The following is a 22,268-nucleotide window of genomic DNA, read 5'->3' as shown; positions in this document are numbered from 1 at the left end:
ATTCTTGACGGAATCCTCCTTACTCTCTGTAGGCTATAGCAGATGGTATGTTTTGTTTCAAGCTTTCCCAGAATCTCATGAGCATTTTTTTGTTGGTTGTTCATCTCGTGATGATACATAATAGTTTAGAGGGCATGGTAATTATGGAGTCCATGGAAAAGGTAAACTACTGCATTCTGCAGTCAAAACACTTCGCCTGGTGGAGATTGTGAATGAGAACGAGCCTCCCATGGTTGTGCTGTGCATGGACTCGTCTAGCCTTCGACTTCTATGTTTTTCGATTCTTCAGGTATGGAGTCTTTCCGTGGAATGTAGACAGCGAAAGCTTGTGGTGCTCACAGATTATACGTGCCTTGATGCAGTCTTCCTTTTTCGTCTGTTGATGTTGCCCTCTATGCAAGCAAAGGGTTTTGCTTCTACTGTATCATGTGGTCATGACGTGGTTAACTACATTGACATTGTTAGTTATTTCTGTTTTATGTTGGTATTCAAACCTTGTCAATTATTATTCTCCTTTCTGATAAATAATGATTTACCGTTTACCGTTTACTATTCATCCACCAGAAAGAGGAAGCGTTCATGTCAAATTTATAGACAAAGATTATCTTCAAATTATACTGTTCGAGCAGACAATTCGGACCATTCAATTTAATTCGACATTTCCCATTAACTTAATTCGATTGTTCACCTCACGCAAATCAAGGACGTAAATTCTATAGTACTTAGGCTCTGAACAGTAAAGTCAGTAAAACAAAACATTCAAATTCCAATTTACCATCCCACCCCAATTCATTGTGACCTTTTGAGTTTACCCAGTTAGTCTCGCAGTTTTATGTGAAAAACAATCTCAGTAAAAAGTACCTTTCTTTTTTTCTCAGTAAAAAGTAGATCATTGTTTCCCCCAAGGTAAATATATTGTGATCCAGAGGCTGCCGATCATCTCTTTCAATTTTCCGTTTCCAAAAGCACATTGAAACCAAAACATTAATAAACAATAGCAGCTTGTAAAAATATGCTGAATATATAGCAGCTCTAATCTAAATAAACTTATTTTTTTCTCATTACAATCGAAATTGATATTACTGTTCTAAGTTATACAAAAGAAACATAAAATGTGGAGAGTTTAAAACCCCGCAAAAAAATAATTAAAAATCAAATATATTGTTTTTCAGTAAAACGGCACTATTTCTTGCGGCTTAAGTTTATTAATTAGGAGTGCATTTTTCCTTACTGAGCATCACCATCTGAGCAAAAATATTCTCAATTAATTAAGTTCCCAAAATCTCTAAAGTTAATCTTCTTTTTATCGAAATTAGGAAAGGAAAAAGAAGTTTAATCCTTTTAATCTTTAGGTATGTATTAAGCAAAGAGCATGATTGCAGCTTGTGTTTGTATAATATATTGGTGTAATGATGACACACATGGCTTCGTCGTCCAAATTCCAACGTTGGATTGAGTTTAAAATTTAAATGTGCAGCTGCAACAGTGCAACTGCAACCATCATGTGGATCTTCATGGAGGATGCCGCAATTACCATGGCCTTCCTATACACCAAACAGTCTCGTTTTCTTTGCTGTTGCTTGTTCATCTCATCTGCGTCCGACTTGACATCAACGAGTCCATCAAGCATGTGCATACCCGAAACAAAGCTCTCGTTGCGAATAGAGGATTAAAATAAAATGGATAATTTATTGCATTCAATACATGTTGAATGAAGAAATAAAAAGAAAATGAAAAGAAAAAAAAGAGCTGTTATTCCCTTATCTTCTCACCCACCTTTTAATGAAATTTTTAATTACAAATTTATCGATTTGTAAAATGACTAATAATTACCTTAGTTACCCCCATTTGCATTACTTTTTTTTTATAAAAAAATAAAAATGAAAAGTTTGTGCGTGATAACTCTCACGCTATGTTTAGACGATTGGTCTCCCTTAAACCCTAACTCATCATTCCCATCTCCTTTCATTAAGAGCAAGCAAAAAGAATGAACTTAGAAAATGATGTTTCTATGGAAGAAATAGATGATTATGTTTCGGTCGAAGAGGTAAAAGATAATTTTATGTGAGTCATCTTGATTTGTCGACATCGTATAATTGAAGTATAGCTATGTGACTTTTTATCTCTAATTATATATATATATATATATATATATATTAAGGGTTATTTTAGGAATAATAGTGGGTGAGAAAATAACATTTTAATTTTTTAACTTTTAATAGTGGGTGTAAATATAACATGGGTGGGAAAATAAGACAACGGGATGGGTCTAGCAGCTCTAAAAAAAATGTATCCAACTTCCAGGTATAATCTCTATTAATTAATGAAACTCTCTTTATCAACCAAAAGAAGGTGAAAAGACTACTTAATCTTCTATCACATAAAAAATGATGGGCAATAATGTAAACACACCCCGACCGAGATCAGGGAGTGTTGGCCGTCACACGAAGGTGACGTAACCATGTGCACGTGCGGAAGCTAAAAGAGTAGTAATATAAAAGTACGAATAATTAAAAACTAGCATACAAAGTACTAAAACAAGTGCTAGCGTAAGTGAAACACAATTTCAAAGCAGGTCTACAGCAGTCCAAAAGAAGGTTGTGACAATAGTACACCCGAAGGTGACCCTACAATGGTGAGTGTCTGTCAGAAACGCCGGAAAAGCCCTCTGGGAAACCACCGAAACTGCTAATCAACTAGAACCTGGAGGGGCGCAAAACAAAAACGTGAGTGGGCAAAAACAAAGCTTTTCTAAAACCATTTAGTAAAATACATTCTAACCCATCACCGTAAAACTTGTATACTTCCCAGAAAATAACATATATACGTATGTATAGATGTGCCAAACATGCTCAAGGGTATGCCAATCATGCTCAAGAGAATGCCATGTCAAAACCTCATAATGAAATGCAAGTGCTCAGGTATATCTCGTAACTATAACATATAATTTGGCAGCCGGAGTCACCTAACGTGACATATACGGCTGCATATAGAGCTCAAATCTCAAACTTAATAACTGAACCTGCCCACGAGTCGGAACCACCTAAAGTGGTCTGTACGACAGGCCTGGGTGTAATACATATATACGCTCTAGTGTTATGATCACGTGAAGGCTGTGCGAATAATCACGGGTCACCTACGAGTCGGAACCACCTAAAGTGGTCTGTACGACAGGACTGTGCACCTAACTTGGATCCAAGCTGAGCGTGTGGTGCGGGAGGTGAACATCACGTGAAGGACTGTGCCCTACTCTGGGCGGGAGCACTAACACCGGGGGTGCAGGTTATGAGCTCTCTAAGCATCTCAAACTATTACTGAATGTAAATATGAACACCACTTACCTGGCACTTACCTGTGCGTCCACAGCACCCAATATGCATATGTATATATATATATATATATATATATATATATATATATATATATATATATATATGCAACTACCAATGCATGTGATGATGCATAAAGAATAATACTATGGTGCATGGCATAACACAAATAACCATTTTTAAACCATTTATGGGAATATAAATGTATATAGGTATATACGGAAAACAAAAGCCCACTCACTGGTATGTGGAAGGGTCGTAGCCCCTGCCTCGAGTGACCACGCTCGTCCTCGGGATACGTATCACCTATATGCGAAACAACTATAAAAACGTTATTTTAAAAGCACATAACCAACTTCTCGTAATAAATTCTCATATATTGCTCAAAATGGACAAATAAATATACCAACGTGCTCTACACAACCTCAGGATCACAACCATATTTTTAGAAAAAATTTCCACCGTCGCACGCGCCCCCACGCGCAGGCACGCGCCTGGCACGCTGACGACGTCAACTGACGCCGTGAGGAATATTCCGTTAGTTCTAACGGATTCCATCAACGGCGTCAGGAATATTCCGTCAGATTTGACGGAATATTCCGTCACCTTCCCCGGCGAACCTCCGGCGACGTCGCCAGCGCCGGAAACTGGAAAAACCTGCAACCTACGTTTTCTCACTCGTTTCTCCACCATTTTTCACAATTCTTGAACCAAATTGAAGCCCTAGACTAGTAGAACAACGTTAGACCACTTTTAAAGCCTAAAAGCCACGGGATCATACCTGTCTCCAAATTCGAAAACCGGCCAACTTCGAACCAGGCGATTCCGACGTCCACTTCCGTCAAACGAAGCACTCCGAGGCTCCTTGGGACTCCACCAAGCTACCCACGAGCTTCAAAATCCCAAAAACGTGAAGAATAATTTTTGCATGAATAGTACCCCAAACTGTCTTCGTGAAAACGACGTGAAAACGGTGAAGTTCTTACCTGAAAATGGTACGACTGTGTTCCTCTCAGCCTCACGAGTTCGAAGGTGTAGTTGGTTCCCTTGATCTGTTAAGGTTTGATGGTTCTTGGTGTGTGTCCGTACGTTTTCAGAAGGAAGAGGAAGGAAAGAGGACTCGGGAGAGGGAGAGAGACAGGGACAAGATAGAGGGAGAGGGAGAGTGACAGTGTGTGTGTGTGGCCCAACACTTGCCCACACCACACAAACCACCAAACAACATAACGAACACAAACTAAGGGTAAAAGGGTCATTTCCCACGTGCGTTTTAAATAATTTCGGGACGGGATGTCACATCACATACAGGTGATGTTATCTCTAATATTTAAAATAAAAAAAATAAAAAACAAAAACCTCCTACTTCCCCCACGTTTTCTCTCTCCCTCTCTCCTTTTCATTTTCTAAAAAAATGTGTTCATACACACAAAGTATGTAGGCAAATGCTAGTACGCATTAAGAAAACTTGCGGAGTTTCTTTTATGAATAATTCTCTTCTAATTCATTTAAGATAAAATCTCATTCACCTCTATTTTTAATACATCTTTGATTCTATAGACTTAATCATTTTAATTCAATCCAAAGAGTCAAATGAGGCCGAAAGGTTTTATTTTTTTAAATCATAAATATTTAGTCTTATTTTCTACTCATTTTTTTATCAACGAAGGAGAGGAACCGAACAACCCGGACACTTTCAACTATAAAGTTGGGCCGACGGCCGGTATTCAAGAATCTCATAACTCATATTTCCTATTTGACCAATTTCAATAGTCTGATTTTCCTTTTCCTTCCCTTTTAGTTCTTTGAATAGAAGAGAATAATCTAGATTAAGAAATAATCGTTATTTAATCTAATCTATACTATATATTAAGAAAACCTTCATTGTCAATTTTTTGACATTTTTTTTCAATTTTGCCCTCACTTTTAAGACACTCTTGACAACAAGAAGGGCAAAATAGTAATTTTGTACATTTTGACAAAATAACAATTATATCCCTATTTTTCCTATTTTATCCTCATTTTTGATACACAATATTTACATAAAAAGTCAAAATGGTAATTATGTAGTATTAAGAAAAATGTGCCCTTATTAAGAGATCCTATCATTATTATCTCATACTCTTTTTAAAAATTTGATTTTTTTGATAGTTTGAATGAACTTAAACGGTTGCACTTAAGGAGAACGTGGAACAATGTGGGTAGTTGTTCACACACGCAAAATATATGCTCTCTGTTAGTAAGAATTAAAACGAGTATATTGAGTGTAGATTAAGAAATCTATAATCTAGTGCATAGGGTTTTAGATACCTCGAGATAATTCTTCACTCAACCAAACACGGTCCAAAGGAAAGGTCTCGTAAGAAAGCAGACTACAAGCGAAGAAGGGGCTGCGCACATATTCTCTCTGTTGGGTTCACCCACTACAGCCGGTACAGCCCCAATCCCCTACGCCCAATAACATCACGCCACGTCACCCAATCCCCCCTGTAAAGCGCAGACACACAGTAGTGATAGACCAAACCTCTCTCTCTCTCTCTCTCTCTCTCTCTCTCTCTCTCTGCGCCCTTTGCTGCTCATAAGTTTATAACATAAGCCATCAAAAAGGATGATGAAAAGCCCTTTTGCTCCTTTCGCTTCAACCCCACCCGCCCGCACGCCTTGTCGCCCAGCTCGCCGGAGCCCGACCCATTAGCAATTTCCCCCGACCCGATCGACCGCTTCAGCTCCACTTTTCCGTTATTTCTGCTTCGGAGTCTGCGCCTGAGTCCAAAGCGACTACTAGAGAGTGGAATCGACATTGCTGTATCGGGAATCGAGCGAGGACGACCTTAACGAGCTGAAGCTGAAGGGGTTGTTGTTGGCGGCGAGGAAGAGATGTACGTGGTGCCTCCACCGCAGCGATCGGATCCGGCTTCCGGATCCGCCGGCGCCGCCGATGATTTGCGGGTCTACCAGAATTGGAAGGGCAGCAATGTCAGTCCCCTTTTATTCTCCTTTTCGTCTTCTCTCTTTCGGCTGCTCAGATTTCTTTCTTTCTTGTTCCATCCCTGCTAGATTTTTTCCGGAATAATTTCAGTTTTAGAGCTTCATGTATTATGGTTCCACTCATGCATTTTCATCGACAAGGTTTTTAATATTTTTATGCTGTTGCGATTGGTGTTATTGTTCGCAATTGTATGTCTTTTTATTTTTTCTTCTTTTTATTATCTATTTTTGGATAGATGTTTTAGTCAAATAATGAAAGTTCTTATTTTTCCCATGTGAACAATTTGAAAGTAATAAAAAGATGTAAAAATGAGAGATTGCGTATACATTTGAGACGAAAGTGAGTATAATGATGAATTCGACTAAGTTTATGTTGATTAAGATGGAATTAAAGTGTTGGTGGCGTGTGTTTATAGTTTGATGAACATAATGCTAATGTTTTACAATCATAGGGATGTCAAGCTTTTTGCTTTTAGAATTCAGATGGTGGTTGCAGGGCAGTAGCTTGCTTTGTCATGAATGGCATTGTGGAAAATTACATAAATGTAGTGTTTTTGCTTCTTTGCAGATATTTTTCTTTCAGGGAAGGTTTGTTTTCGGACCAGATGTAAGATCGTTGGGGCTGACCATATTTCTGATTGTTGCTCCTGTCACAATATTCTGCATCTTTGTTGCCAGAAAGTTGATGGATCATTACTCACATCACTTGGGAATATTCATCATGGCCGTCGCTGTTGTATTCACAGTTTATGTGAGTTCTCTTTCCAATTCACACACAGCTTATTTGTGTAAAGGAATTTTATGTTTTGCCAGAAAATCTGCTATGTTACGTCGAAAGGAAATCTCTCTGTTTGTGTATATATATGTGTGTGTCTCTCTCTTGGTGTATGTATACGTGTGTGCGTGTGTATACATATATGTAGTATTTGAGTGTACTGCATTGCAATGGAGTGTGGTATTTTGTTATAGTACTGTCGGCATGCTCCAAATGGGAATGATAAGTTTCCTATAGTTTTCTTTAGTTGAAAGAGTGTAAAACTTACATTGGTTGGACCGCACATTAAAAATGCTGTTCTCTAGTCAAAGAGCTTAGGGAGGAGCATGGTAAGTTATGGAGGATAGCATTTGTGATGAGAAATGGATCAATATAAGTTGGTGGTATGTTCTTATGGAGAATATCACTTCCTTTGAGTACGATACTCTTTACCTCTACCACTTTAGACAGGCTCCTATCTGACTAGGTTTAGGAGTCTATTTTGGTAGTTAGTTTTCTTATGTTAAGAATCGTGTAAATGATAATTAGTTAGGTTTGTAGAGTTGTTGTAATAAGTTCTGCAGGTTCTAGTAAAATTGTTCCTTCAGAAGCACCCATTAGCAGGTGGATATAGTAATATAACTATACAAATGTCGATGCATTTGCGCTTTGTGAAAAATGCTGACGCAATGTTCTATTTACAGGATTTAGTTCTTCTCCTGCTTACCTCTGGAAGAGATCCTGGTATAATTCCCCGTAACACACACCCCCCAGAGCCTGAAGGATTTGATGGGAATATAGAAGGTGGGGCTGGACAAACTCCACAGTTGCGCTTGCCTCGCATCAAAGAAGTTGAGGTGAATGGAATCTCTGTCAAGATCAAGTATTGCGATACTTGTATGCTTTATAGACCTCCTCGCTGCTCCCACTGTTCAATATGCAACAACTGTGTAGAAAGATTCGATCACCATTGTCCCTGGGTTGGGCAGTGTATTGGTCTGGTAAGTAATTCTTTCATTAGATTCATGTATTCTAATTCCTCTGCCAATGAATATGAATTGAGACAAACAGGCACACTTGTGAGCGTGTACACACACCATGTGTGCATGCTTTTGTACTATCCATGCATACGTACATTCATGCATTCTTGCATGCATACAAATGTGTGCATGCTTTTGTACTATCCATAGTTATTGTAGTAATGTACGAAAGATTTGGAATGTATAAATCTTCACATGGAATTCACAAAGTGACTGGACTTTTAAACATTTTCATAGATGTCCTTTAGCTTATCTGGTTAAATGTTTGTGCTTGTGAAAAGACTTAATATGACTAATATAGAAGGTGCAGTCATTGGTACATGTTTCTTGATTTGGCTTGATGTAATTACCTCATGATACTTGATGCGTGAAACTTTGAGTATAAGGAAAATGAATCTGAACATTCACTAATTTGGTTGCAGAGGAACTATCGATTCTTCTTCATGTTTGTCTTCAACACAACTCTTCTTTGTATATACGTTTTTGGATTCTGCTGGGTGTACGTTAGAAGGATCATGGGAGCTGAGGAGACAACGATTTGGAAAGCAATGATTAAAACTCCAGCATCTATTGTGCTAATAGTTTACACTTTCATATCGATGTGGTTTGTTGGTGGCCTTACTGCCTTCCATTTGTATCTCATCAGTACAAATCAGGTGAGGAGACCCATCTTGAACTTTCACAACCCTTTAGCATAGAACTTTATCCATGTGATACGTATATTAGCATGAGCATGAGCTTATTTCTGTGTGCATTGTTTTTACAGACTACATATGAGAATTTCCGGTACCGATATGATAGGCGAGCCAACCCCTATAACAAAGGAGTTGTCGACAATTTCAAGGAGATATTTTGTACCGCCATTCCCAAGTCTAAGAACCATTTCAGGGACAAGGTGCCAAGGGAGCCGGCGTTACCTCCTCGATCAGGGGGTGGGGGTTTTATGAGCCCAAATATGGGAAAAGCTGTGGAGGACATTGAAATGGGCAGGAAAACCGTGTGGGGTGACATGAGTGCTGGGGGAGATAATTACGAAGGGCAGCATAACGGCAATGATCGTGTGAATGTGAAAGATGGTGAATTAAGTGAAGTATCCCCAGATATAAGGACGACAGTAGATGAAACTGTGGATCGTGCTGGAATGCATCCCAGGCGAGCCAGCTGGGGAAGGAAAAGTGGAAGTTGGGAAATGTCCCCAGAAGTTCTTGCCTTGGCAGCTAGAGTCGGGGAACCAAACCGCATAGGCGGGAGTAGCAGCGGTGGTCTGACGAACGAGAACCGACATACATAGGCAGCCAAAATGCTAGACCAGCAGACTAGCGAAACCGAAGATTTGATTGTCCTGCAGAGTGGCGGTTTGTTTTCGTGCGCGGCCGTTTTAAGTCCAACATTAATATTATGTGCAATACGGGGAAGGGGCTTTCTTGTAAGGTGTTGGGTTTGGCCATTGTGGGAGTTGTGTGTTGTATGAGTGAGCATTCTTGTTTTGTATTGCATTCGTGGAATTAGTTAGTTCCTAATTGTATTGCCATTGTGGAGTTTCTCTCTCTCTCTCTCTCTGGTTCGCCAACTGTATTGTGAGTTATTGTTACACCGTCACGTGTTGTTACTATTAACTGGAATAAAAGCAGGTCCAATGGGCCGCGATTAAATCGAAATCTCTAGTTTTTGGTTTCGAGACTGGGGTAATTATGAAATGAATTTCCACACGTTTCCTCTGCATAAAATAAAAGCTCTTTAAACAAGCTAGGTGAGCGTGATTAATGTTTGGCTCGTGTACACTCCTCCCCAGGACTAAATTTAACGTTCGTCACATTTTTCTAATGCAGATCACCAACTAAGAGCTATATTTATATTATTAAACTACTCCAAAGTCAAAACTGTGAGAGGCCGGTCAACGCTATGGCCAGGAGGCCGGAGAAAGCGCTGGCCATGGAACCAAGGTGATGTTTAATTGCATTCATACCTTAAACCCGAACGCCGTCGAACGCTGTCATTGTTATTTTGTTTATAAACACCAGATGCAGATATAGAATGTGGTTCATGATATGGTCTCTAGTTTTCTCCAAAACTATGTATTACTGCAGGGACTGCGACCTTGTCTATTACACTAGGGTTATGTAATCTTTTTTTAGTAACATTCTAGTTAAATTATCTAAATTACCGACACAAAGATTCGAACTTTAAAACGGTGAGGAAAAGCACATTGTTGTACTTAACTTAACTAAAATCGGGTTTGTGGCACTAGATTTATATTGCTAGCTGGTTTCTGGTTCCCCAAAAGGAAGAAAATAAAAGGAAAATAAAAGCTAGATATTGGCTTGTGGCTCCTCTTCAATCCTGGTTACTAGAAAACCGTGCTCTGTAATGGGAAAACATTTGATTTGAATTAATAAGACAGTAAATAATCCTGTACACTTCCCTCGTCGGTAAAAAAAATCTCAAAAAGTTTGAATTAAATAATGAAACGGAAGAAAGGTTAAGTGAGGAAGGAAAATTAATAAAAATAGTTTGAAATTTTTGAATTTTAATGGTATAGATAAGGTAAAGATAAAATGAATGGTATCAAAATTAATATTTTAATATAAAAATATAACTTTTCATTAAAATAAACAATACAGAATTATTTCATTCCTAGAGAGGAGCCAAGAGTAATTAAAGCTTCACCAATGCATTTCGTTTTCAGTCTTTCTTCTTCTTCTCTTCTCCACCTCTTCTCTCCCAGAAGACAATTACTATTAGATGCTTTTGTCCTCAGAGACAGCCAATGTAGGACTGACTGAGAAATCTTCTGTTCACTCACAACTATTTTGTTGGTTGTCTTTCACTCGTGATACCTCTAAAGGCTCCCGCTTTTAATTACATGTAAGTTTCTCAACTATTTTAATGAGCATTTTTTGCCATTTGAATTGGTGGTTTTTTCTTCTAATTATGTTTTGTGGGAGGTTTGATGGTTTTATGGATGTGTGTGCTTTGAAGGAGATGTATAAGAACCAGCTGCAGGAGCTCGCACAGAGAAGCTGTTTCAACCTCCCTTCCTATGCCTGCACCAGAGAAGGACCCGATCATGCGCCGAGATTCAAAGCTTCCGTCAACTTTAACGGCGAGATCTTCCAAAGCCCGGCTTACTGCACCACACTGAGACAGGCGGAGCATGCTGCTGCAGAAGTTGCCCTCAATAAACTCTCCACCAGAGGCCCTTCCAGGTCTCTCACGGCCAGAGTTCTCGTAAGTTCATTACTTTCTTTAACAACTACCAAAAGCCTCTCTGTTTTTAAAGTTACGTTTAAACTTTAATTAGTTAGCAAGTTTTTTGCTTGAATTTTATGTTATATGCATACGTGAAGGATGAAACTGGAATTTACAAAAACCTCCTTCAAGAAACGGCTCACAGAGCTGGGCTGAAGCTCCCTGTGTACACCACTGTAAGATCAGGCCCCGGCCACGTCCCGGTTTTTACGTGTACCGTGGAGCTTGCCGCCATGAATTTTACCGGCGAACCGGCCAAAACCAAAAAGCAAGCAGAGAAGAATGCTGCAATTGCAGCCTGGTCTGCCCTGAAAAGAAGTATGTTTGTTCTCTGCGTATTCTGTTTTAATTGTGTTTTGAATAGCATTATGCAATTGCGTCATGAAATTTAATATCTTTGTGGAATTCCAGACCTGGGTTTTTTCGCAAACAAAGAAGCAGAAGAAGAGCAGGCAGTTGTGACAAGGCTGCTCTCAAATTTTAGACCCAAAGATGATAACAACAACAATAATAATAGCAAGCAATTTATGAGGAGGAGGGATCCAATTCAAGCAAGGAGAAGAATGGTCAGATCATCGTCGTCGTTGTCATCGTCATCATCTTCGTCCAGTAGTAGTATTAGCTCTCTACAGAATCAAAACCGGAGGCTGATAGATCTGTTAACAGATTTGGTTCCACAAGTTTCAACAGTTCAAAAGCAGAACACTTTTGCATCTCTTCTTCCTCCACCTCCTCCTCGAACCGCCTCGAAGATTTTGCCACCAACTACAATGCTCAACAAAGACAAGTCCCCTTCCTACCCGCCGTTATCCAATTATAGGCCAATCCCGGTACAAGTGAATGCGAGGGGAGGTTCACAAGTTATCCAACCTCCATTGGAAGAGCACCAAAGGGATGAGGAAGAATGGCTTGGTATTGGAACGGAGGGTGCTAGTGGTTCAAATTCAAGTGGTATGTTTGGTTCAGGTTCTCCATACAGGCAATTTCCTGTGTCCAATGCCGGAAAGTTTGGCGCTTTTGAATTGTCCGGTCCAATTAAGGCCGCGCCCAGTGTCAAGATTTCAGAAAGACGGACTAGTGGATTCCACATGTATAGTGGAGGGTTAAGTCCTCACAGGAATATTGCACCTGCGGTTCAAATGAGATCGGTGATCCCAGTTTGTGCAGCACCACCGGCACCGGCGAGACCCTCCTCACCAACAAAAGTGATGGCAATGAAGGCCATTTCTTCAGAAGCAGAGGCAGAAGCAGGCTTAAGTTTAAGTGCTTCTACTAATTCATCGTCATCAGGCAGCTCAAAGTCGAAGATGCCCGAGTCAAGTTCAAGTTCCAGTCGGCAGCTGGGTTCCGAGTTCAACAAGCTGCGGTTAGGAGGAGGCAACAAAGATGGTAATAAGATTATATAAACCATAATTAAAAGTTAATGTCTTTTTACTTGGATGGAAATTAAGCAGCGGGGATGACATGTTATTACATGCATGCTGGAATTTTTGGATGATGGGAATATCTCATATAATATTTCACCTTTGGCATGAATCAATTAAATACAGCCCAGTGACTGGCGGACTGGCCAGAGAGAGAGAGAGAGAGAGTAATAAATGAGAGATGGAAGAGGTAGGTTGCAGTTGCAGAGGATAAGAGAGAGAGGAGAGAGAGGAGAGAGAGAGAGAGAGAGAGAGAGAAGGTAGATGAGGGGGAGCAATGAAGGCAGCCTGAAGAGGGCCAACAGACACTTGCAGCAATTAATTTAGCCCTTGAAATATTTAATGCTTCTGTCTTCGCCATTAATGCTCACTTCTTCAACTTCTTCGTCTCAGTCCCCTCCTCAGAAAGAGAGAGGCAGACAGCTTTTTCTTCATCTTATCTTCTTCTTTCCATTGCGTATTGTTTGTTTATTTAATTCAATAGCCTCTCCTCCTCACCAGAAGAAGAATTTATATGAAATCGGTTCATCATCACGTAGAATTCGAATCCAATAGGGCATTAACATGTGGAGAAATATTTAGTTATTTACATACAGCACTTCATAACCTCATCAGTAGATGAAAACATCGAACGATAAATTCGTTTTATATAAGTTGCTCTTCATCAATATTATAATAATGTGTGGAATTAAAATCACCACATCTGCCTTGGGAGAGCTACTTGTATTAATTAGAGCTTATGATATTTTGAATGAATGAGAGAGCAGTAGCCGTTGTGTTGTGTTGTGTTGGTGTCATTGGAGTTGTACAGTTGCCAATGCACATACCATTCGCTTCAGCTCTGTAATAGCTCATTCCAAAAACCAAACCTAAGTTTTTTTTTTTTTGGTGACGGTAATTTTCGGTTTGGTATTTACAGAAATATAGAGACAAAAGTGATGGTGTCACGAAAATGACACGAAAAAATTAGGTTTCCAGTGATTTCTATGGTTTGGAAAATCTTTTAATGAGAACATGAAAAATAAGTTAAAATGACTATTAAGGAATTTTAAAAAGACGGAAATTGAATTGACGAGATTTTATTTTTTAGAATTTGTGAATTTTCTTGTTTGTTTAACCTAAAATAACAATATAATTGAATACAAAATTTGTTATTTTTAAGCTTTCAATCATAAAAATTGGGAAATAACACTTATTTACATGGAATTTAAACTTGGGAATTGGAGGTCTCAAATTTCAAATTTTTTTTCACATAGAAATTATAAATTCCTATGTTTATAAATTCAAACAAGAGAATTAATACATGTCAATTTATAAATCCTGATTTTTATTTAAATTTCAAATTTATTTCCCTGATCCAAAGTAGTACAAGTGATTTCCGAGTTTTGGAAAAGCTCCAGCATGTCCAAATCATATTTTAAAAGCTTATAGGGCACCGAACAAGAAAAACGAAATGAGAAAATTACGTCAAGAGATCCTAGTACGTACTAACGTCGTCGAATTGGAACTGGGTAGTTTGTTAACAGATTCAATCGGTTTCTTTTCGGTCTTTGGATTTTCTGAAGCTAGTGAGCCCAATCAGCTGAGAACACAACACAAGGTTTAGCTGGGCTAGGCTATTCTACAGCTCCAATTCGACCCAAAGAAAAGCCCAATGAAAGCATGAGGAAACGCCTTCTACTATTAGAACATGTATGGAGAAGGATTTGAATGGAACATATTTATCGTTATTAGTTTTGCAAACAAATAATACAAGAGAATGGTTATTGGTACTCTAAAAATCTCATTCTACATTCTTATAAGTGTATTTTTCTTTTCTAATATAGAAAGTTTGGAATGTAGAACGAGATTTTTGAAATGCTAATAACAATTCCCATAATACAATGTTATGTATAAATTTTTCTTCACATACTGCATTATTGAATTGGGACAAAATTTGGCACCATTCCTCTTGGAGGAATAGGTTTCTACATGTATTTCAACTCCTAATTATTTTATTTTGTAATTTTAATTAGATGTTTATGTAGATATGTCAACCATATTTATAAAGGAAAGAAAGACACCTTAAATATGAAGAACATTATAAAAGGAATGCATTATTCTCTTAAATAATCAAAGTGACAATTATTATTTTTTAACAAAACAATAGTATCTTTATAAGGGGAAGTGAGCTAAGCTTCACAATGAGTTGATAATAATGTGGTTCGAATTCGTCTTTAACGATAATCAAAGCTAATATTTTTAACTTACAAGTGAAAATGAATATCAGTATATTGTAATACTTATGTTTGTGAGTGAAATAAAATTTGTGAAATGATCACGGATCATATTACGATGCGCTTTTTTTTTTATAGGAAAAAGTGCGAGCCATCTAGAAGCTGGTATTTCTCAAGGGAACTGGATCCTCATCTGAGCTCAAGATGGGGATCCTCATAAGCAACCCATCCGGGCTATTCAAATTTGATCCAACGACTGCAATTATTGTAACTTTTAAAAAGATCTTTTGTTTGAAACCGTTGGATTAAATTTCAACGATCCGAATGAGCTGATATGAAGAATCCCCATTCAGAGCCAAAGAGGGGATCCAGTTCCTTTCTCAAGCACGTTTCTCCGACATGCACGATGATGGAATCTGACTCATTAAAGTGAAGAAAATGCGGTAATAATTTAAGCATGCAATATGAGAGAGGTAGTGCCACATTGGAATTCCATAACCTAATTAATTAAAATCCGAAACAAGACAAATCAAAGGATAGATTTCCGCAGAAAAATAAAGTACGATCAGATGAGATGGGAGAAGGAAAGAAAGAAATTGGCTTCGTCAATCGCTCCCAATGGCCACTGTAACTTCTGATGACAAATGGCACCAGATTCGCTTTGCCTTAGTCACCATGCAACTCATAGTAAACTTGTGATAGTGTCCGCTAATTATTAATGGGTTGATTAGGCCTCAAACTTCATACTCAAACTACCTCTTTTCTATTCCTTTCATTTCCCCCTTTATTTGTAATCTGTATGCGTGCATATTCGGTAAAGACGGGCGCGCACATGCTTATGTGTGCGCGTGTGTATATACATCAAGGTTCTGTGCGAAAGTGAATTGAATGCCCTAAAAAATACTAAGATTTTTTTTTTTTTTGTTCAAATAAATAATTTTAGTTTTCAATTGAATTTCTATAAATTCTAATAGCACAAACAAATTTAACAAATCAACATGTGGAAAGGTGGCGTATTGTTTTTTCTTAACTATTTAGAGGGTCAGGGTTCGAATTTTTATGTTAATGTGTGAAATTTTTATATTATTTTGTAGAAGCTTGTGCATTTAATAAAAATAAACTGAAAAAATGATAGAGACGAGTTTCAAACCCATTTCCTAGGCCACTATAAAGAAGCAATAATACCACTTGCGCTAAGATTCAAGTTTGTAATATTCTATACATACTACCGTATATACGTAAATGCACGCAAATTTAAAAAGTCGGAGGCCCTGTGCGTTGGCACCTATTGCACCCCCTCAAGACCCGCACTGATAAATAATAAAGAATAACTTACACGGCACATATACATTGTCATTATAACGTTTCATTCTAATAATAGAATAACAGGTCAAGAAAATTGTATCATAAGTATGAAACATCAAGGTACGAGAGAGGGGAATAGTTTGAGAAAAGCTAGATGGCCTGGCAAATTTTGGAAATGTTGAACGCAAACCTAAATGGCAACGTCTATAATGTGGATTGATTGGAGATACTGAACGCATTTTTAGTTAGCCTCGTTTTACAAAAGACATGAACAAATGTGGATGGTTGCTGGCACCACCTGTTGAGATGAGATTGCATGTATGTTGTTGGTTGGGGAAGCTGTATTATTGGGCTCGTTCTTATTAGGTTTATCTTATAATACGAGGGCTACACATCATGCATCTTCACCCTTATCATTGAGAGATTAATACTGATTTTGTCAATGGTTCAATATCGATATCGTTTTTCAACTTAATTTCTAGCTGACTCAACAATAGTTGAGTTTTTTCTTACAAAAATTGGATGTAATTAGGAACAGAATCGTGCAATTATAAGTTGTAAATTGTTCAATGTAATGTACGACTCCTATCGCCTAGAAAAAGATTGTAATTTAGATGAATCCAATACAATATATGATGAATCTCATAAAAAAGAATACAAGAAGGCTTTTGACGTTAGCGTGCCGTCAGTTGAGAAAAAGCAAACAGAAACCATGGCAACGTACACGGGAGCTCTAATGCGAAGACGTGGAAGCATGCATACAATACAATCATACCTTCGCTCCTAGCGGCGTCAGAGACCAGACACTTTCGCACCACGCTCTCGCTACCCTAAGCGGCGGAGCTTATCTCTTGGCGCTCTATGCTTTTATATTTTCATTTCGTAAAACAAAAATCAAATTTTATTTCTGTTCTGACCGTAGAAAATAACAATATTAGTTTTTTTTTTTTTTTTTTTTGACAAAACAATATTAGTTTCATATTCGCGTCATCTTCCAGACTCCCTGATTTCCAGAAGGTGAAAAATCAAACAAATGACACGTGGAAATCAGGTCCTTGCACCAACATTATAATATTTTTTTTCTTTTTTAAAGAAAACTAATAAAAATAATTTGAAAACGTTGAGTTTTAACGATAAGAACAAAATAAATGGTAAAGTAAAAAAATACCATAATTAACGTTTTAGTATAAAAATATAATTTTTCGTTAAAATATATAATATTAAGAATTTTTCGTTAAAACTTTATTTTTTTTACACAGAAAATTAGAACTGTTGACGGTTGACCAACGTGAAAATACGCTGGATGAATTAAGGGAATTAAAAAAAAAACCAATAGCGCGCGGGATATTTGGTGAAAAGGGGGTAGGAATAATGGAATATCCAGAGCATATGAGAAGATGAGAGGGGGAATATGCTGCGGACAAAACCCCTCCACAGTGGGAGCAGGATTCCACCGCCTTTCCTCCTCCAAAATAAATACCTCGTCCTCCTCCTTCCCACACTCGTCCTTCCATCAACGTATTACACAACTCTTTCGCTTCCCAGCATCCTCTCTCGTCTCCCTTGTCTTTTTGTTTAATCTTAAACATTATGGCTCTCAAGGCCGTCCACGTCTCCGACGTCCCGAATCTCGATCAGGTGCCGGAAAATGCTTCTATGGCGCTCTATTCCTCCCGCTTCGCCAAAGGTATAATCTTTGATTAATTAGTCCTCTAATTGTTTATCAACTTCTCATTAAATTAAGAAGGTTGTTAATTTGAATAATATTGTGTTTATAGGTGCGGAGATGAATCGGGCTGCACCGAGGATACCCAGGTTTCTAGTGATCGGACACAGAGGGAACGGAATGAACGCGCTACAGTCGTCCGATCGGAGAATGAGAGCCATTAAAGAGAACTCCATCATGTCCTTCAACGCCGCCGCCAGATTCCCTATCGATTTCGTCGAATTCGATGTTCAGGTGAGGCCTTAATCTCTTTTCTCAGTTCAATCAAACCAACGGTCCCAATGTGGGGGTGCTTTTTGGGTATATCATTTTTTATTTGAGTGAATTTGCCGAAACTTTGAACCCGACCTGCATTTTTTTGTCGCCGCGTACGCGGGTTTTTTGTCGGCATCTGCATGAGAAAGAAGTTTGATTTTTTTGGGTCGAAAGTTTGAATCTTGATCGAGTCTGTAGTGAAATCCGGTTCAGGGTTTTAGGGTATTTCTGTAATTTCGGCTATTTTTCTATTTTTGGTGAATTTCCTAGATGGGGTTTAATAAGCTCCTAAATCAAGATCAAGTCTTTTGTTTTTCTGTTTCCGGAAACTCGTTTTGAGTTTGAAATGTTACTGATTATCTCCTTTTCTGCATTTTGTTCTTCCTTAATCTTTGGAAATTGGATTAAAAAGAATGGAGGTGGATGAAGGGAAAAAAAAAAAAAAAAAAAAGAGAAAAAAAAGTAAGGAAAAAAAAAACTGAAACAGGAAAGTGATGGTGGCTTTTTGTAGGTAACCAAAGATGACTGTCCGGTCATTTTCCACGACGATTTCATCCTCTCCGAAGAAAATGTAAGCCTAATTTCTCCACCCTCCATTTGCTTTTTACTCTTCGTTTTATGATCATCTAGTAATTAATTTTCAACTTACAAGTTAAATTTTGGTCTCATCAGGGGACTGTGTTTCAGAGGAGAATTAACGAACTGAGTCTGTCCGAATTCCTAAATTATGGTCCGCAAAGAGAGCCAGGGAAGGAAGGAAAGACATTGTTGAGGAAAACCAAAGATGGTAAAATAGTAAAATGGGATGTCGAAAATGATGACCCTCTCTGCACGCTCCAAGAGGCATTTGAGCAGGTCGATCCATCTCTCGGCTTCAACATCGAGCTGAAATTCGATGATAACATTGTTTACCAGGACGACTATCTCTTCCGCGTCCTTCAGTCCGTCTTGCAAGTACGTCCATCGATCATTGTGTTTCTATATTTGTATCCAAGTTTAAATCCGAGGTGCCAGACGAGGCCTAATTGTTTGTTTCGATATTGCTTGTGCTCATCTGGGATATAATTTTGTGGAACAGGTGGTGTTTGAGTGTGGCAGAGATAGGCCGATCATTTTCTCAAGCTTCCAACCTGATGCCGCCCTCTTGGTTAAAAAGTTGCAGAACACCTACCCTGTAAGCACTTTTGTCATGTATAATTTACTTTTGAATGCGATCAATGTTAAATGTAACGAGTTACTAATTACTGTGCTGAATGAATTGATGATGGCAGGTCTTTTTCTTAACAAATGGTGGGACTCAGCTTTACTATGACGTGCGAAGGAATTCTTTGGAGGAGGCGATAAAACTGTGTTTGGAGGGTGGTTTACACGGTATTGTGTCGGAGGTTAAAGGCGTGTTCAGAAATCCCGGGGCGGTAACCAAGATCAAAGAGGCCAAGCTTTCACTCCTAACTTACGGCAAATTGAAGTAAGCTTGCGGAATTCTGTTTGCCTAATGAATTTGAGATAAAGAGTTTAATTTCAAAAATTATGAAGGAATATAAATTGATCATAAAATTTATGATGAAATTGCAGCAATGTGCCGGAAGCAGTTTACATGCAATACCTGATGGGGATCGAGGGAGTGATAGTGGATTTTGTGAAAGAGATCACGGTGGCGGTGTCGGATATGATTAAACCGTTAGGTGGGGCGGAGGAAGACGGGGAGAAGCGTTTGTTGGAAGAAGACGGGCCGATGCAGGTGAAATCAAAGCCGGAGTTCTCAGAGAGGGAGCTTTCTTTTCTATTGAAGCTGATTCCGGAGTTGATACAGCTTTGAGATTGTTTTCAAGATTTTGTTTTTTCCCTTGTAAAATTAAAGTAGGGGGCATAAGCATATGCATACTCATCAATCAGGTTGTGGAGGATGTCGCATCAGGATATATGCAGTATTGTTGTACATATAATTTAGTTCCTTGAGAGTCACAAATCCTATACACATGAGTTGTGCGCTCCTCCATATGTATCTCAGAACATAAAGTTTTTTGTTAATTAGTTGAGCATCAGCAGTTTGTTTTCATCTTCTACTCTCTTCTCTGTCTCTTAATCTGTCTAGCTCTCACTACTCTAGTTCAGAAGTTAAAAGGATAGCAACGCTTCGGGTTGGATGCGAAAATGCTACATCCATTCTCATAACTACGAAAATCAACTGTATAACCACAAATTAACTATCGGGGATTGTTAGCCATACCCATTTTGAGTAACAGATATCTTATTGATTAACGGTTATATCTATCTTCGTCAATACAAAATATATATTTGTTCGGTTGATGCGTGATAATTTAGTAGATATTAATTTCGTCATTAAATATTTTATGTATAAATGATTCAATGAACGAATCTTGTCGAATATAAAAATAAAACCACTGAATTTAAAACATTAATGATTTGGCTGATCTTTGATATCTTCTATAAGCACCATTGAATTCTTATTGATTTTGATTCAAAACTTTTCAACCTTCCCACAAAATGCAACTCACACAATGCAACATCTATATTCTCAAGGTTTTCAAACCAAAAATTGATACTCAAACGCGGACCGGACCAAACCGAATCAAGCAGTTCGGTTTTGAAGGTTTTGAAACTGAATTGTAAGTTAAAAAAAAAGGTTTGGTTTTGGTTCTTAATATCTAATACCGAACCAAATTGCAATACAAAAAAAATAAAAAATAAAAATAAAAATTTAGGCTTTTTAAAGTTTATAACAACTAATGTAATTTATGTGTTTACGTTTTTGTGTTGTGTAGTGTTGACCAATTCGAATTTAAGCATCGCCTCTTTTATTTTTAATCTACAATCACAACACAAAGCTCCAAGGCAATCTCAAGCTTATAGTTCACAAGGTTTAATGGTTTCTCATCCATTGGTTTTACTTTCACAAAGTCCAAAGTCTTCCTAAGTATTGCATTCTCAAGCTCATTCATAAGCTCAAAGGCCTCATAAACCTTCGAAGATTAAGTCTCCAAAAGGAAAGGGAACAAGAAAGGGTTAAACGATCAAATTTTTAAAGTAGTGACTTAAATTGAAACACCAACATTTTTTTTGTTGAATTGCATGAAACCAAAACCAAATCAATGCCTATCGAAACCAAAACCCTTTGAAACCGAACAGAACCAAAACCAAATGATTTGGTTCCAATAGGATGTCATCATGTGTAGGGCTACTTCCTAACACTATGGTCGGTCACCTCCTCCTATAAATACCTCTATATGTACCGAATCTTGGTGTTTTTTTTTTTGCTACGCATACAAGCCCAAAACAATCATTCCTTTAAGACAAACTAACTTAGGCATCAGATATCCATTGGCCAAACCTCCTCTCCTCCCCCACCTCGCGGGTGAGTGCGTCTTCGCTTTTTTTGTTAGAGGTGTTGATTGTTTTGTGGTACAAATTCGTCAAGATTGAAGACAACGGATTTTTGCTACCACATAATACAATTACCATCACAACGGTTAGGTAGTGATTGTATTAACAACATATATTCATAAGAATTATATCTGATCGTCAGATGATAATTTTACTAAATACATGTAAATATTGTGGCAAATCCTCTAATTGCATGAGTGAATTAACATAAATGAACCTGGGTTTTTTTTGTTAGAATTGATCTAAACTGTTGCATCCCAATCATACTCTGGGCTTTGTGACGTGCCTTTAGCCCAATCTTAAACTTGAGGTTTTATACATGCGTACATTATTTAATTTATTTTGTTGGAAAGAGCATATTCTCCAAAGACAAATATTATTGAAGTGGGAAATGCCCTTCTCAAGTTGTATGGATGATGAATGGAATGCGCTATTTACAAACTTTTGATACTTCTCACATATTTCTTGTTAAATTCTATCATTTGTTATTTTTTGTATTCATTTAATCTGACGATCGAAAAAAAAATATATATATGTGATAATTATTGAAATGAACCACGGAATTGGATCCTTTCCTGAG

At 37.9% G+C, this 22,268-nt stretch overlaps 3 protein-coding genes across 3 annotated transcripts; all 3 read left to right on the top strand.

The window, feature by feature from the left end:
• Positions 1–5,875: 5,875 nt before the first annotated feature.
• LOC137739150 (probable protein S-acyltransferase 7) lies at positions 5,876–9,766 on the top strand. Its single transcript, XM_068478660.1, has 5 exons — positions 5,876–6,302; positions 6,883–7,065; positions 7,773–8,069; positions 8,531–8,764; positions 8,875–9,766. The coding sequence occupies exons 1-5, from the start codon at positions 6,204–6,206 to the stop codon at positions 9,397–9,399; spliced, it is 1,338 nt and encodes a 445-aa protein (XP_068334761.1). The 5' UTR covers positions 5,876–6,203; the 3' UTR covers positions 9,400–9,766.
• Positions 9,767–10,838: 1,072 nt separating this feature from the next.
• On the top strand, positions 10,839–13,386 carry LOC137741043 (double-stranded RNA-binding protein 3-like). Its single transcript, XM_068480850.1, has 4 exons — positions 10,839–10,973; positions 11,088–11,336; positions 11,456–11,675; positions 11,769–13,386. The coding sequence occupies exons 2-4, from the start codon at positions 11,091–11,093 to the stop codon at positions 12,761–12,763; spliced, it is 1,461 nt and encodes a 486-aa protein (XP_068336951.1). The 5' UTR covers positions 10,839–10,973; positions 11,088–11,090; the 3' UTR covers positions 12,764–13,386.
• Positions 13,387–17,739: 4,353 nt separating this feature from the next.
• LOC137739752 (glycerophosphodiester phosphodiesterase GDPD1, chloroplastic-like) lies at positions 17,740–20,314 on the top strand. Its single transcript, XM_068479447.1, has 7 exons — positions 17,740–17,989; positions 18,081–18,262; positions 18,795–18,854; positions 18,956–19,237; positions 19,362–19,457; positions 19,555–19,751; positions 19,859–20,314. The coding sequence occupies exons 1-7, from the start codon at positions 17,893–17,895 to the stop codon at positions 20,100–20,102; spliced, it is 1,158 nt and encodes a 385-aa protein (XP_068335548.1). The 5' UTR covers positions 17,740–17,892; the 3' UTR covers positions 20,103–20,314.
• The last annotated feature ends 1,954 nt before the right edge of the window (positions 20,315–22,268 follow it).

The sequence above is a fragment of the Pyrus communis genome, chromosome 7 (assembly GCF_963583255.1).
Source record: "Pyrus communis chromosome 7, drPyrComm1.1, whole genome shotgun sequence".
In the NCBI taxonomy this organism is placed as follows: Eukaryota; Viridiplantae; Streptophyta; class Magnoliopsida; order Rosales; family Rosaceae; genus Pyrus; species Pyrus communis.
The sequence above is the reverse complement of the archived record's forward strand: the minus strand, read 5'-3'. Positions and strand labels throughout refer to the sequence as shown.